General features: G+C 53.2%; 1 protein-coding gene across 11 annotated transcripts in view; it reads right to left on the bottom strand.

Moving 5' to 3' along the window:
• CYRIB (CYFIP related Rac1 interactor B) overlaps nucleotides 1-14264 on the bottom strand; it is a 142822-nt gene extending 128558 nt beyond the window's left edge. For 2 of the 11 annotated variants that reach the window (XM_040261769.1, XM_040261775.1), the window contains exon 1: nucleotides 13950-14166. Coding sequence is in view for 1 of the 11 variants with exons in the window: in XM_040261759.1 (XP_040117693.1) it covers nucleotides 14179-14251 (73 nt within the window). In the remaining 10 variants the exon portion in view is untranslated. Of the gene's footprint in view, nucleotides 1-13949 lie in introns of all 11 variants that reach the window. The other 9 variants (XM_040261759.1, XM_040261777.1, XM_040261762.1 and 6 more) reach the window with 9 other exon arrangements.
• Nucleotides 14265-14681: the final 417 nt, after the last annotated feature.

Raw genomic sequence — 14681 nt, 5'->3', positions numbered from 1 at the left:
GCTCAGACCGTCCAGGCAGTTCAGTTCAGCATGTCCTGAGCGTGTGAGCCCGGTCCTTATATGGCTAGATGCACAGAGAAGAGGAACTTCCCCTCAGCTGGCTGCAGACCCTCCCAAGATAGCATCTTCAAATCACCTCTGGCTTGAAACTTTATTTAATCTGCATTATTTCAGACATTAAAAAAAAAAAAGAATAAAACCACCTCTTGTGCCCACCACTCAGCTTAAGGAGCAAAATGTGTGTGTGTGTGTGTGTGTGTGCACACGCACACACACACACACTCAGTCGTGTCCAACTCTTTGCAACTCCATGGACTGTAGCCTGCCAGCTCCTCTGTCTATGGAATTTCCCAGGTAAGAATACTGGAGTACTGGAGTACCATTTCCTTCTCCAGGGGATCTTTCCCAACCCAGGGTTCGAGCTTGCGTTTCTCACATCTCCTGCATTGGCAGGTGGGTTCTTTACCACTGCACCACCTGGTAAGCCCTAAGGAACAAAATAGAGTGACTACAAGGTACCCCACCCCCAAATTATTCATCTTCCCAGTTCCTCAGTGAAAGTGAAAGTGTCAGTCGCTCAGTTATTTCTGATTCTTTGTGACCCCCAATGGCCTGTAGCCCGCCAGTCTCCTCTGTCCATGGAATTCTTCAGGCAAGAATACTAGGGTGGGATGCTATTTCCTCCTTCAGGGGATCTTTCCGACCCAGGGATCGAACTCATGTCTCCTGCATCCCCTGAACTGGCAGGTGGATTCTTTACCACTAAACCACCTGGGAAGCTCTAAAGGAGGGATGAGCCCTCAGTAAATGCCCTTTTCATTCATTAGGTGTGCCTTCTGACTTCTGAACTCCCTGCTAGCCTGAAGTGCATCTGTGAGGAGGCCACCAACTGGAGCTTAAGAGCCAGTACTAACACTGAGTTCCAACTCTGCCCCTTCCCAGCTGTGCAGCCCCAGGCAAATCATTCAACCTCTCTGGGCTTCAATTCTCTGGGAAAAAAGAAAAAAATGCACTCATCCTACAAACACTCTTGGATTGAGGGCTACAGTGAAGCCTGACCTGCAGACCTCAAAGAGGAAAAGGCCCAGTTCTTGGGCCTTAGCGGCCACATCATGAACTCAAAGCACTCCATCACTATAAGGTACTGTTATTAGACTTTAGCCTTTATTTTCTGTCATAACAGCCCCTTTCTGACTTCTTTCCCTGCCTTGTTTTTTTTTATTTTTAAGGTTCAAGATACAGTGTTTGGTCAATGTGAAGTAGAACAGCCAGCCAGGAGGCTCATCTTTAATTCAGCGCCAACAACACTCAGCTGGGCTCAAACTTGGACAAAGGCTTTTTTCCCCAGTGCATCTACTCACAGAGGCCTGTTCTCCAGTCAGCTCTCAACTATTCTCCCAGGGAGGGCTCGACCCAGGCTGGGAGGCTTGCGGGGGGCATGGGGTGTGGACAGGAAAGGGAGATGGGCGGGGAGAGCAGGGCAGACCTAGGACAGACCCCTCCCCACAGTCCAGAGGGCAGCCAGGAGCACCCCCAGAGTGTGGCCCCCAGGAAAGGGACACAGGGAGGTGGCAGCCTGTCGCACTCCCGGCTTCCCCCTCCTAGAAGGATGCTCCATGACACCTCCGCCACAGAGAAGGGAAGTGGCGTGAAGCAACTGCCAGGGCTGCTCACACAGAAAGGCAGAGCCCTGCGCCCAGCAGCAGGCTCCCAGTGCCTCCCGCCCTCCGGGAGGCAGACGACACCCACACCCTCAGGGAACGAAAACCTCGGCCTGGCCGTGAGCTTCAGCTTTACCCAAGGACGAAACCTTTGACTAAACCTGAGTTTGGATAGACTCCAGGAGTTGGTGATGGACAGGGACGCCTGGCATGCTGCAGTCCATGGGGTCGCAAAGAGTCAGATACGACTGAGCGACTGAACCGAACACCCGATAGGCCACCCTTTAGGAGCTGAACTACATCTCCTGGCTGATAAGGATTAAATGAGATGACGGGCCCAGGCAGAAACCTCTCCCACCACCAGCTTTTTAGCTGTTACGTTCTAGTTCTGACTCTCAAAAGGGCGAGGGTGAGGAACCGGCATGACTCAGCTCCGCGGCTCAGGGCTCAGCGAGCAGCTGGAGCGCCTTTCATCTGGACAGAGAGGCACAACAGCCTGACTCACCTGTCGCTTCCTCTGGAAGGTACCAGGCCCAACAGGAGAAGGGAGGAGGAAGGGAATGGAAAAAACAAGGGCTTTTCTGGACACTCAACAAATAGCTGTTGGGCTTCCCTGGTGGCTCAGTGATAAAGAATCCGCCTGCCAATACGGGGTACATGGGTTCGATCCCTGATCTGGGAAGATCCCACATGCCGTGGAGCAACCAAGCCCGTGAGCCACAACAAGAGAAGCCACATGTTGAGAAGACCAAGCACTGTACCTAGAGAGTGGCCCCCGATCGCCGCAAGTAGAGAAAAGGCCACACGGCAACGAAGATTCAGCAAACCAATAAATAAAATTATGTAAAAAGTAAAAATAAATTGCCATGACTGCCCAGAAAGGTTGATAAAGGAAGGACCCAGCTGGCCACTAGCAAGAAGACACACCTGCCTCCGCAGGATGACACGGCTCCCAGGCATCCAGGCTGGGTGACAGGGCACCCACTGGGTTTTCTCCCGAGCGAGCTCTTAGGAACAGGTGCATCTCAGGTGCTATTCGACCTCCCAACCCCCGTTCTGATTGAGTGGCAGCCCTGTAACACACAGGAGAATAAGCTCGAAGGTGGAATCAAACCCTCCCTCCCTCCTGCCCCACTTAATATGATCGGGAACAAGAGATCAGGTTCCTTTCCTTTGCGTTTTAAATGTCTGAGGTCTTGAGATGAAGATCAGTTTAGCTGGAGAGAAGCATTTTCCAATCCCATCCCCAGCCATGATCCTGGAAGCGGGGAGGGTCCCTGGGGGAAGGGGGTGGCGGGACATTCAAAAGGTCACGTGCCTCGACTATTCCTCATTTACTTCTAAGAGAGAGAGGGCAAGCGTGAAGTCAGAAGTATGCAAATTCACTTTTCTACACTTCCTCTGCATTTCACCACTGAAACTTTGAGAAACACCACTTGGGAAAGAGAGAGTTCCACTGGGGGGAGGGAGAAGGGCCTCAAGGTGGTGGGGTCATCTCCGAAGGTTGGAGCCCCCTAGGGCCCAGGACACCCTGTCAGATCAACTCCAGGATGGGGTGCTCAACCACAGACGTGGGCTTCCCTGGTGGCTCAGTAGATCAGAACTCACCTGCCAGTGCAGGGGACACAGGTTCGATCCCTGCCCCGGGAAGATTCCACATGCCGTGAAGCAACTAAGCCTACAAGCCACAGCTACTGAGCCCGAGTGCTGCAACTACTGAGCCCGAGTGCCTAGAGGCTTTGCTCAGCAACAAGGGAAGCCACCGCAATGAGAAGGCCATGCACCGCAAGTAGAAGAGTAGCCCCTGCTCACTGCAAACAGAGAAAAGACCTCACAGTAACAACAACAAAAACACACTGACTCAGTCTCCACTAGGCCAGAAGTTGTGTCCTTCCCATCTACTGGGTCTCCCACACTGCAGCTGGACCCCCTAAAACTCTCCAAAGTTAACAGCACTTAAGCCAGTGAGACCCCCTGGAATAATTATTAACATATACGTGTAATACGAGGAGTGCCACTGGGTCAGGACAACTACACATTCTCACGATGTCCTCAATCTATCACAAGGTACAATGGAAGTATATCTCATGTTCATTTAATGTAGCCATATTCAACTATACTCAGTAGTATACTCAACTATGCTCAAAGGGCCACATTTTTTTTAAGAAACTTGAATGAAAGTGTACTTTGCCTCTTTATGTGTATTTATTTTTTGGGATACCATACATTGTGTACAACTGTACCACTGTACACTACTGTTTGCATGATATGTTCACACACACGGGTTACTGCACAGCATCACATATACAAAATCACAAGTGTGCAAACGATCCTTCAGGGGCAAATTCTCCTGAGACTGTCTCCTAATTCACCACGCAGTTCTGCCTGCTGGGTTGACTCCTAGACTTCATGACTCCTGGATTTTTCTCCTTTGGTGCTTCTGAGTCTTGAAGGGTGTGTCTGTCTGATGGGAACTAGCAGAAAATCAGTTTCGGATTAGAACAGGAAACTGGGCCTCCAAGGCTGGTAAGCACTGGGAAGGCCACCACGGTTCTGCACCGTGGCCACTTGCCAAGGACAGGCTGTCTGGTCACAAGAACTCCTTGCTGGGCCACGAGCTGGCCATGTGGGGCTTTCACCTCCCTGGTCTGATGGCTCATTCTTTCAGTGAGTGGTGTAGATGACTTCCAAGTTCCTGTGTGACTCTGGGCAACTCATATCATCTCTCTGGGCCTTCATGGGCCGTCTGAACAAGTTCCCACCTTGGATGAGAATCAGAGCTTCCTAGATGAGGTTACACTGTGTTGAGATAGTGACCTCCTCAGCACTTCAGGCGGGTGGCCCTGGGGTCAGCCACCTCCAGCCAAGAGATGCTTCCTCTTTCACTGCCCAACCCAGGCTCACAAATTCTGTTTTCCTGCGTGGGTGGTGGCCTGAAAAAGCCTGAGAAGGATGGGACTAGGTGATCTCCAAGGTCCTTTCCATCTTAAACCAACTGCCCCACGCCCAGCAGTTAGAATCAGGTGGTATTCAGGCAAAAGATTCTGCTGAGTGGGGGTTCCTCTAACTGGGTGGCAAGGCATCAGAATTATCTGAGAGTGCGTGTTGAAAACGTGGATTCCTGGACTTCCCTGGTGGTACAGGAGATAAGAATCCGCCTGCCAATGCAGGAGACATGGGTTCGATCCCTCATCCGGGAAGATTCCACATGCCTCGGGGCAACTGAGCCCACATACCACAACTACTGAGCTCGCGTGCCGAAAGTACTGAAGCCCGCGTGCCTAAAGCCTATGCTCTGCAACAACAGACGCCACCTCAACAAGAAGCCCAGGCACTGCATCGAAGAGTAGCCCTCACTCACTGCAACTAGAGAAAGCCCACACGCAGCAACAAAGACCCGGGACAACCAAAAATAAATAAATAAATAATTTCTTAAAAAAGAAAATGTGGACTCTTGATTCTCCCACCTAGGAAGCTTAAACATACCCAATTTATAGTTAGATAAAAGAAATACTGGGGAAGAGGAAACACAGGCATAGAATATTCTGGCAAATTCACACACTGAAAATGGATGAGAGTGTGGGACTACCATGAGCAGGCAATTCATCCTGTATCCACCTTATTGTCTCAAGTCTACAATGACCTAGGCTCCAAAACCGGGGCTTTCCTTTCCTATTCAACTATCCACCCCAGAGCCTGAACCCACAGCACACTTCCTTCTCCCAGATCTTTGGCTTGTGGGGGGTGCGTGTGGACAGAGGAATGTGCTACACGTCCCAACAGCAAATGCAACAAGAAGTGTGTTAATAGCACAAGTCAATTTGACACTGAAATTTACCAAAAATCTCACTACTCAAATTAGCCCAAGTAATCTACCTGCAAGAGTAATTTATAAATCCTCAACTTCCTGGGCTGACAAGTTCACGGAAGGTAGCTCTCACCAGTGATGGTTGGCAGGGTGCCTAGCACAAGGGGACGTTCCCTTAGAAAACCACCTCTGTCTTCCAGCAACACCAAACAGCATCCAGCCACAGCAGTCTGCTCCCTAGAAGACAACTCCCTTCGTAGGACTTTTGTTATGCTCGAGGTACACTCAGAAGAGGTAGTAAAACCAGTAGGTGGGGACTTCCCTGGTGGTCCAGTGGTTAAGAATCCCCCTGCCAATGTAGGGGACATAGGTTCAATCCCAGGTCCAGGAAGATTTCACATGCCGAGCGACAACTAAGGCTGTGTGCCATGACTACTGAGCCCACCCAATACAGCTACTGAAGTCTGCTCGCCCTAGAGCCTATGCCCCACAAGAGAAGCCAGCACAACGAGAAGCCTGCACACGGGGACTAAAGCATAGCCCCACTCGCTGCAACCAGAGAAAGCCCTCACACAGCAATGAAGACCCAGCACAGCCAAAAATAATAAACAAATAAAACTTAAAAAAAAACAACAACAACAGTAAGTGACATTGAAGCTAGCAGAGATGGTACTTTGAATTCCAGCTCTGCCTTTAATTAACCTCTAAGTGTTCTGTTTCCTCCTCTAGAAGGTAGAGATAATATGACCTAACTCCCAGAGTTACTGTGAAGGTAAGAACCACCACCTGGAATGTACACATTGTCCATGCTCAATAAAGGAAAGCTGTTGTCATTACAAGGGAGACCAAAAGACCCCAAAAGCCCCAAATCACAACACCCCACCATGTGACATTTACGGGAGCCCTGTCATCAGGGAGGCCCTTGCCTGGGCCATAAATGCCACACAAAGTGTCAGAGATGCTGTCTCGCTCCCCACCTCGCACTCCCCTCCCCGCCCCTGCAATCACCGCACTGCTCCGTCCTCTGGTGCCCACTCCCAAACCCATCCAGAGAGCCTCTCCGATTCCTGAAGGACAGGGTGGGCTTGGAGGGGCTGGGTTCTGGTGAGCCCAAGGAAACAATCCGAACCCTGCCTTCTCAAGCTGCTCAGGCCCTTAGGGACCTGTGTGGGGTGGCCGGGGGACACGGAGCATTTATTCCCCCCGTGGACCCATCCTGGGGCCCAGCGCATAGTAGGTACTCACTTAGTGACCCCTATTGAAGAGCAGGATGGATCTGCTTTCTCCGCAGTGAACTGAACACCCAATAGCTATGAAGGCATGTTCGGAAAAGACTATGAAATACCCCTCTGCTTTGGTTCATGGCCTGCTGGATCTACAGGCACCCGCTGGATGTCCCTGGGGCCCCTCAGAGCTCAGGGACGTGCGCAGAACTAGGGTTCAGGGGAGCAGGGCAGACATTTTAGGATGTTATTGGCCGAGTTTCACTTCCTCACTGTCTTCTGTATTTTACTTCACCTCTGGTTTTGAGCAAAGCTGGGGCCAGGCCAGCACACAAACTGGCAGTGGAGGCCTCTGCTGGGCTGCTCGCTCCTTCTCCCTGAGTCCCAGCAGATGACGGTCCCCTGAGGCTGAGAGCAGACAGGGGACTCGATTCCTAAGCACCTGTGAGGTGCCAGGCCCTACGCCAGGCAGAGGCAGCCAGGCTCCCACTGAAGAGCCACAACAAGCTGCACAACCGGCACTGGGGTGCCGGGGCACGTGAGGCAGTTGGCCAACGACTCCACACTCAGGGAGTCGTGGGTGAACCAAGAGGTACCAGGTCGCGAGGTCCATGGCTCTTCCCCCTTTCAAAGGAGAACCCCAGAGGTGCCAAGCCTCTCGGTTTTGCATTAAGGCACTACAGCAGTTTGAAAGTATCTTACAGAAATACCTGCCCTTGGGACTTGGTCCAGTGGCAAGCCCAGCGGCTAAGGCGCCTTGCTTCCAGTGCAGAGGGCAAAGGTTCAATCCCTGGTCAGGGAATAAGATCCTACATGCTGCACGGTGCAGCCAAAAGATACAACAAAAAGAAATACTTCCCCTCCTATCAAATCCATATCCCATGGATACACCAGAAGGTTACAGTCCTGACCTGAGATCAGCACTGGACAAAGCAGTTCCTGCCCAGCTGTGACTACGTCCTTGCAGGGAGGGGGTGTCTTTCTGGAGTGTTTCTATTGATACGAGGCACTAGGCTAGCAGCTTGTCCAGACATCATCATTTAGCCCTCCAAACAACCCAGAGAGGAGATGTTACCAGCCCAGCTCTGTTCCAGGCAGTTCTGGCTCAGCAAGGTGCTCTGATTTGCCCAAGGTCACACAGCTACTGTGCAGCAGGGCCAGGGCACCTCAGCTCCACAGTCCAACAGTATTTGCTCAGTGGGTGCTGGGTTTAAATTCCAGAGAACTCTAAGTGGCCAGACAGGGCCCATCCCAGTAGACTTCTTGAGCAAGTGAGCCGAGGATGGAGCTTTTCTGCTCTTGCTGCCCAAGCCTCTTCCAATCCTCACCTCCTCTTCATGACTTCCCCTCACCTCCTCTGCAGGACCGTGGCACTGTTCCTCCCCATCCTGGTCTGGGGATGCTGACCGAGGAGGGGAGAGGAGGCCATGTGTCTCTGACAGGCTGTGCGACTTCAAAGCCTTCACTTTTCCCTTGTTGGGTCTTCTTTTCCACCATGGGTTTAAGGGCTTGCTCCCCTGCCCAAGGAAGGTCAGGAGCAGAGATATCTTTCGTCCCGGGGAAAGATGTCCAGCCACCACCCACCTTGGCCTCAGAGCCCAGCACTAAGGCAGCCCCAGGGCACTCACGGGCAGGTGCTTGGGAGCCAGGAGACCTGGGTTCCCAGTCCTGCGTTTGCCTCTTGGGCAAGACACTTCCCCCTCCGGATCCCAGTTCCCTCATCGGTTTTATTAAGAGTACACGGCGCCTGCAACTCTGAGCATGCGGTTCCTGCTCAGTCCTTCCCAACAGCATCATGTGTGAAGGCTGCCACACTCACCCTGCCTCCCTCTCTCCCCTCCCCGACTCCCTGCTGGGCCGCAGAGTACCTCCAGGTGGGAAAAGGAGGGCTCTTCTCCACACTCCCTTCAGGTCCCCACCGTCTTCTTATCGTGTGACTTGGGGCACGTCTGCTTCCTCCACTAACTAAGCCATCAGCTGCCGGGAGTCTCCAGGGTCATATTCCAATTCACATTCTCAGTGTCAGTTGGGTCTCAAGTAAATGAGAGGTAGGGACCTCCAAGCTCTCCCTACTCGAGGCGTGGTCCACAACACTGAGCATCATGTGGGGAAGTGTCAGAAATGCAGGCTCTCTGCCAGTCCCAGCCTCTGATTCTGCAAGGGAATCCTCAGTGGATTTGGGGGACTCATACACGCCAGTATGGGACACGTTGCAAGGTTCCCCCAGCTCCGACATGCCCCTTCCCCACAGGCCTTGATTTGACCACCTAGACGCCTCCAGATGTGTGGGCCTTAGCTGCTGCTGCTGCTGCTGCTGCTGCTAAGTCACTTCAGTCGTGTCCGATTCTGTGCCACCCCACAGACGGCAGCCCATCAGGCTCCCCTATCCCTGGGATTCTCCAGGCAAGAACACTGGAGTGGGTTGCCATTTCCTTCTCCAATGCATGAAAGTGAAAAGTGAAAGTGAAGTCACTCAGTCGAGTCTGACTCTTAGCGACCCCATGGACTGCAGCCTACCAGGCTCCTCCGTCCATGGGATTTTCCAGGCAAGAGTACTGGAGTGGGGTGCCATTGCCTTCTCCTTAGCAGGGATCCCTAAAATGTAGCTCACTAAATATACCAGGGTTTCCCTGGTAGGGCCAGGGATAAAGAACCCGTCTGCCAATGCAGGAGATCCAGGTTCCATCCCTGGGTCGAGAAGGTCCTCTGGAGGAGGAAATGGAAACCCACTCCAGTATTCTTGCCTGGAAAATCTCATAGACAGAAAGGAGCCTGGGCAGCCACAATCTATAGGGTCACAAAGAGTTGGACATGACTGAGCGACTAAGCACACACACAGTTACCAAAGGACATTGACCTTAGGAGCCTTCGAGAAGACTGCCGCTGACTCACAAGGAGGATCTGAAACCTGCAGCCCCCCAGGGTGACTCCTGCCAGGTGTGACCCACTGGCCCTCTGAGTCTCAAGGAAGCTGAGCGGCTTCAAAATGTTGCAGCCCCTCCCTCAGTTCTGTGGCTGAGGCTACCCCCACGCTCCCCCCCACCCTTACAACTCCCAAAAGCAGATGACTGCATAGCAGTCAATATTTATCAGCAGAAACAAACAGACCAGCAGCCCACCGGCCCCCTCAAGGGCCCTGCATCCATGTTCAGAAAATGTTCTTCCTTTATTTTCTACTCTTGACATTTACTCAGCTTCAAAAGAAAAGGAATCCTTCCAGGACACGCTTTCAGGTTTTATTTTTAATAAACCCTAAGATTCCTCTAATGGCTTCAGATTATCCTAAATATTTATTTTTATTTTTTTTAAATATTTATTTTTAAAAAATCATGCTCAGCATCACTTCTTTAAACAAATCTCATCGACTTCGATTATTTCTGAATTTATGAACACAACGTCTCCTTTCCCTGGGGCAGATGGTAACGTGTAAGCCTTTGAAAAGGAGTCGGGGGGTGGAGGGAGGAAAAATCAATGGGACAGAACGTAAACTCAATGAGTCCTCAGTTTACTCTCCTTGACCAGCTCTGGTACAAGGATCTCTTCATTCAGGGGAAACACCATGCTGTGGCCAGTCAACAAGTGGTTTGGGAAAGCATGGAGACTTGAATCTAGGAAGAAGCTGTAAGCCAAGGACTTGATCCCCAGTGGGAACTGAAGCCCTGTTAACAGAGGGACAGGATGATGGGACTGGGGCCCAGACAGAAAGAGCCCAGGGATGGTGGGAAAGTAATTGATATATACTGAACACCTACTATGAGCTGGGAGACTCCCCAGACCACTTCTGCATTGATCATCACAACCACCTTTCCAGGCAGCGATTATAATTCCTCATTTGAAAGATGAAGAAGGCCCAGAGAAAGAGGAAGTATCTTGCCCAAGGTCACAGCACTAGCAAGCAGCAGAAGAACCAGGATGGATAGCAAGACACTCAGGCCTTCAAACCCAAACCCACACTGCCTTTGAAGTAGAAAAGGATGAGAGAGAATAGAGAATGGAGTTAACCTCATGCATCCTTGGTTACAAACTTATTATCTTCCTTTCAACCTGGTGAGGCCAATCACCCCTTTCAAGACTGTCAAAGACTTAACTCCAAAGTTCCACAATGCAACAGAACTCTGCCCATTGAGAATCCAGGAGGATCAAGTCTCAGATGAAATCTGGAAGGAGTGGATGCAAAGGTTGTAAGAAGATATGAAATGAGACACACAGAAAGTTCACTTTATGAGAGAGGACAAAAGAACTTTACCCTCAGGGATGGATAGAAAAGAGGAGCCTTTACTAAGCGCCCCAGAGGAGGAGAAAAAGAATAAAATCCACCCTTCTCCCACCCCTCCCTCAATTTCCTTCTCTCCAGAAGCTCCAATTCAAGTTAAAAAAGAGAGATGGGTCTGGCCTTTGAGATGCTTATGCTCCCTCTAGTGAAGGATCGTTACTGCTGCTGTTGATAACAACAATCATTAATGATCATGGCCATTTACTGGGGGCCTGGGCTGAGAGCTTCATACACACAACTACAAGGAGCAAAACCATCCCATTTTACAAATGAGAACACTGAGGCTCTGAGCAGGGAAGAAACATGGTGACGTGCACAGGGGCAGTAAGAAGGGACACTGAGGTGTGACTCTGCATCCTGTTCAGGAGGCCAGTGAACTAGATGAGATGGGGCAGAGAGGAGGAAAAGACAGTTCCAAAAGGTCATGATCTGTCTAAGGCTTCAAGCCAGCGCCTAGCTAAAGTGGGTCAGTTTTAAAGCTGAATTTTTCACTGACACAACACCGTCCCCACAGTGCTCGTTGGAAGATGGTTTTGCTGGAGACAGCCAAGTCCCAGACTGCTGAAGTCACAGGACAGTGGTATCTTCAGGAGTCCCTCCTGTCACAGGCTCTAGGTCCTGAGTAAGAACAGAGACTGGGATTCCATGATGGGGAACCAAGATGCCCTGGGGAGGAACGGCCAAAGAACAATGTCAAGGTCACCTACAGGCCAGTGTGTTGACCTTAAGTTGGAGACAGACTGAACTTCTACAAAGAGCAAAGGAGAAACCATCACTCTGAGAAACCATCACTCTTTTGTTCATTGTCAAAAACAAAAAAATACTGGACACTAGCATATGCCACACAGCCTACCAGGCTCCAGGGGAACCACAAAGGCCCTTCAGGTGGGAGCATGGTCCACGGGAAAGAGAGGGAGAGCTCGGTGGATGGAAGACTGGAGTGATGACCTTGAATCTGTGGCCTCATTGGCTGAGGGTCTCGGGCCAAGTCCTATACTTTTTCTGGGTCGTAAGATGAAAATAAAATCTCTACTTCATAGGTAACTGTGTCCACTCTACGTCTTCAAAAGGAACCTGTGCGAGCTTAAACTGTAGCTGGCCACTGCACAGAGGTGCCTGCTCTTGCCTCTTAAAATAATAGCCGCACTCGAGTTCATCTCCTGCCCTCCAGAAGTTGGGAAAAAGAAAAAAAAAAAAGCACAGCTAAGGATCCTAAGAGAGGTGCACACAGGCTTGTGGGATCTGAGAAAAGAAGAGAAGGAATGGCTGTCAGAGAAAGCAAAATTATCTGAAAATCTCCCAAAGGACATGCAGAAACACATCCTGAATCTTTATCTGAAGGCCACTTCCAAGTACCCCTGTGGATAAGAACAACCTAACTTCCTTCAGCACACATGCTTTGCCCTTCCCCATGCCTAAAGTTTAGCAAGCATCCAGATAATGTAAATTACAACCTGCCTCGCCAAGAAAACTCAGGCCAGCTGACCACTTCTGCATGCCCCACCTAGGAGAAAACCCACCACGTTTACAGGAACCCCCAGGCCTGGGAAGTCAGCCCAGCTGTCAGCCCTGGCAGCCCGCCCCAGCCAGTCATCTGGCAGTGGCAATCAAAATGATTCCTTTTCATTTCCACCAAATGCAATCTTCCAAGACGAGGAGAGGCTCAAAGTCAGAGTTTAAGCTCCTTTTCATAAGGAGTCAATATTTTCACAGGATAATCCCTCTTGGGTAGGGGGTGGATTACAAATATCCCAGGTGGCAAAACGTGGCTCTCTGGGGACTGTGGAGAGGCCGTTACAGGGCAAGGAGGCCAAAACGTGGAACCACACCTGGCCACTCACTCACTTCTCAAAATTCACCATCCACCTATTCACTGCACAGATACCTATGTGGCCCAGGCCCCCCTTCCAGGTGGTGGGGATGCAAGAATGCAAGGAGACTTACAATGACACTTCCCAGCCCTGCGCCCTCACCAGGCCAAGAAATCCACGCTCACTTGCTGGAGGCCCAACTCAAGAGCAACCAGTTTTAGGAACAGCCGCCTAAAACTCAGAGAGGGCAAGCGACTTGCCCAAGGTCACACAGCTAGCAAGTGGTCTAGCAAGGAATTAAACCCAGGTACAAAGTCCTCGTGACACTCCCCGGCGGGGCCTCCTTCCCGCTCAAGCCCTCCCCCACCAGATCCATTTCTGTGGCAGGGTGAGGATCAAAGCCCGCCCCCCTGGGCTCCAGTAAGGGAAGTCTTCGGTTCCTCTTTCCTCCCCGCCCCCCCACCCCCACTTCCCCGCCACACAGGACATACAAGTTCGAGACCCACGGTGTGTGTGCGCAGCCCCAGGAAAGCCCTGTAGGCTGCAAGGGCATCCACCCGTTAACTTCCATTTAAAAAAAAAAGGTGATTAAAAGATAAAGAGCACAGAAGAAGCCCTCTTTAAACACCGGCGGGTGGTTACCCCAGGAGGAAGTCTTGAAGCCAATGGAGATTTTGTTCACCCCCTCCAGTTCCTCAATTCTAAAAGACTGGCCTTCCAAGCCCCCAGTGGAAGTTAGCTGAGGGAGGGGGTGCAAGGCGCCCGGGGTCAGACCCTGCGCCCTCACCTGGCTCTAAGAAGGGGCCCCCCGGGTAGCAGTCACCCCGGGTACCCCCTCCCTCCGGGCGCCGCCGCGCGCTCCCCGCAGCTGGGTGGACCCGGGCGGCGGCCCCGCGGCGTGCGCCCCTCGCGTCCGCCCTCCGCAGCCCACCCGAGGCGCATCCTCCGGGAGCCCCGTCCCCGCCCCGCTCGGAGCCCCCCACCCTCGCGGCGCCCCTACTCCAAACCGCAGGACGCCCGGCGCGGCCCGGATCGCATCCCTTTCCCTCCCCGCAGCCATCACGCGCGCGCCCTGCACCCCATGCCCTCCCCGGGGGCAGGTCGGCTCGCAGGGCGCGCGCGGACCAGCCGGGCGGCCCCGGCGGCGGCGCCGGCGGAGCCCGGGGCACGTACCTGGCGGCCCGGGCGAGCGGCGAGGGGAGCGCGGGCGCGGGCGCGCAGGAGCCTCGGGCGCCGCCGCCGCCGTTTCCGGGTTGGCGGGTCTCACGTCACCGCCGCAGGTTTGCGAGCGGCCCCCGCCGCGCCGGCACAGCAGCAGCAGCGGCGGCCCCGGCGAGCGTCAGGCGAGAAATAACTATAAAAGGAAGAGACGCGTCGAGGAGGAAGAGGAAACGCCGTTTACCTTCGAGAAGCCGAGCCGCCGGCGCTCGCACAAAAGGAGGACGCCCGCCGACGCCGCCCCGTCCCCGCCGCATCGCGGGGCCGGGCGTCAGCGCGCGCGGCGCCCCGGGACCGCCCCGCGCCGGCCCCCACCCCAAAACCCGGCGGCGGGGGCGGGGGTCCGGGCTGGGGCCCGGGGTGACCTTGGGCATGTCGCGGCAGGCGGCCAAGCGGCCGCGTGGGGGGCCCTGGGGGCCGGGGGTGGGGGGCGCTCGGCGCCCTCCGGGCGGCGTAGACGCGGAAACTCCTGCTCCGGGAGGCGCGGGGATGGCCCAAGGTCACAGCCAGTGCGGCAGGGCTCCCGTTCGAACCTTGAGTGCCCCCGACCTGCGGGCCAGCCCGGTTCCTAGCCCAGGGTCCGCTCCCCCCGCACCTGTCCGTGGGGAAGGATGCTGGCCTGCCCGGCCCACCTGGAATTGGGGCAGTGAAAGCTGGTGCATTCAATACACTCATTCAGCCCACAAG

Source organism: Oryx dammah, unplaced genomic scaffold, assembly GCF_014754425.2.
Source record: "Oryx dammah isolate SB20612 unplaced genomic scaffold, SCBI_Odam_1.1 HiC_scaffold_19, whole genome shotgun sequence".
Taxonomy (NCBI): Eukaryota; Metazoa; Chordata; class Mammalia; order Artiodactyla; family Bovidae; genus Oryx; species Oryx dammah.
Note: the sequence above shows the minus strand (reverse complement) of the source record. Positions and strands in the feature narration are given on the sequence as shown.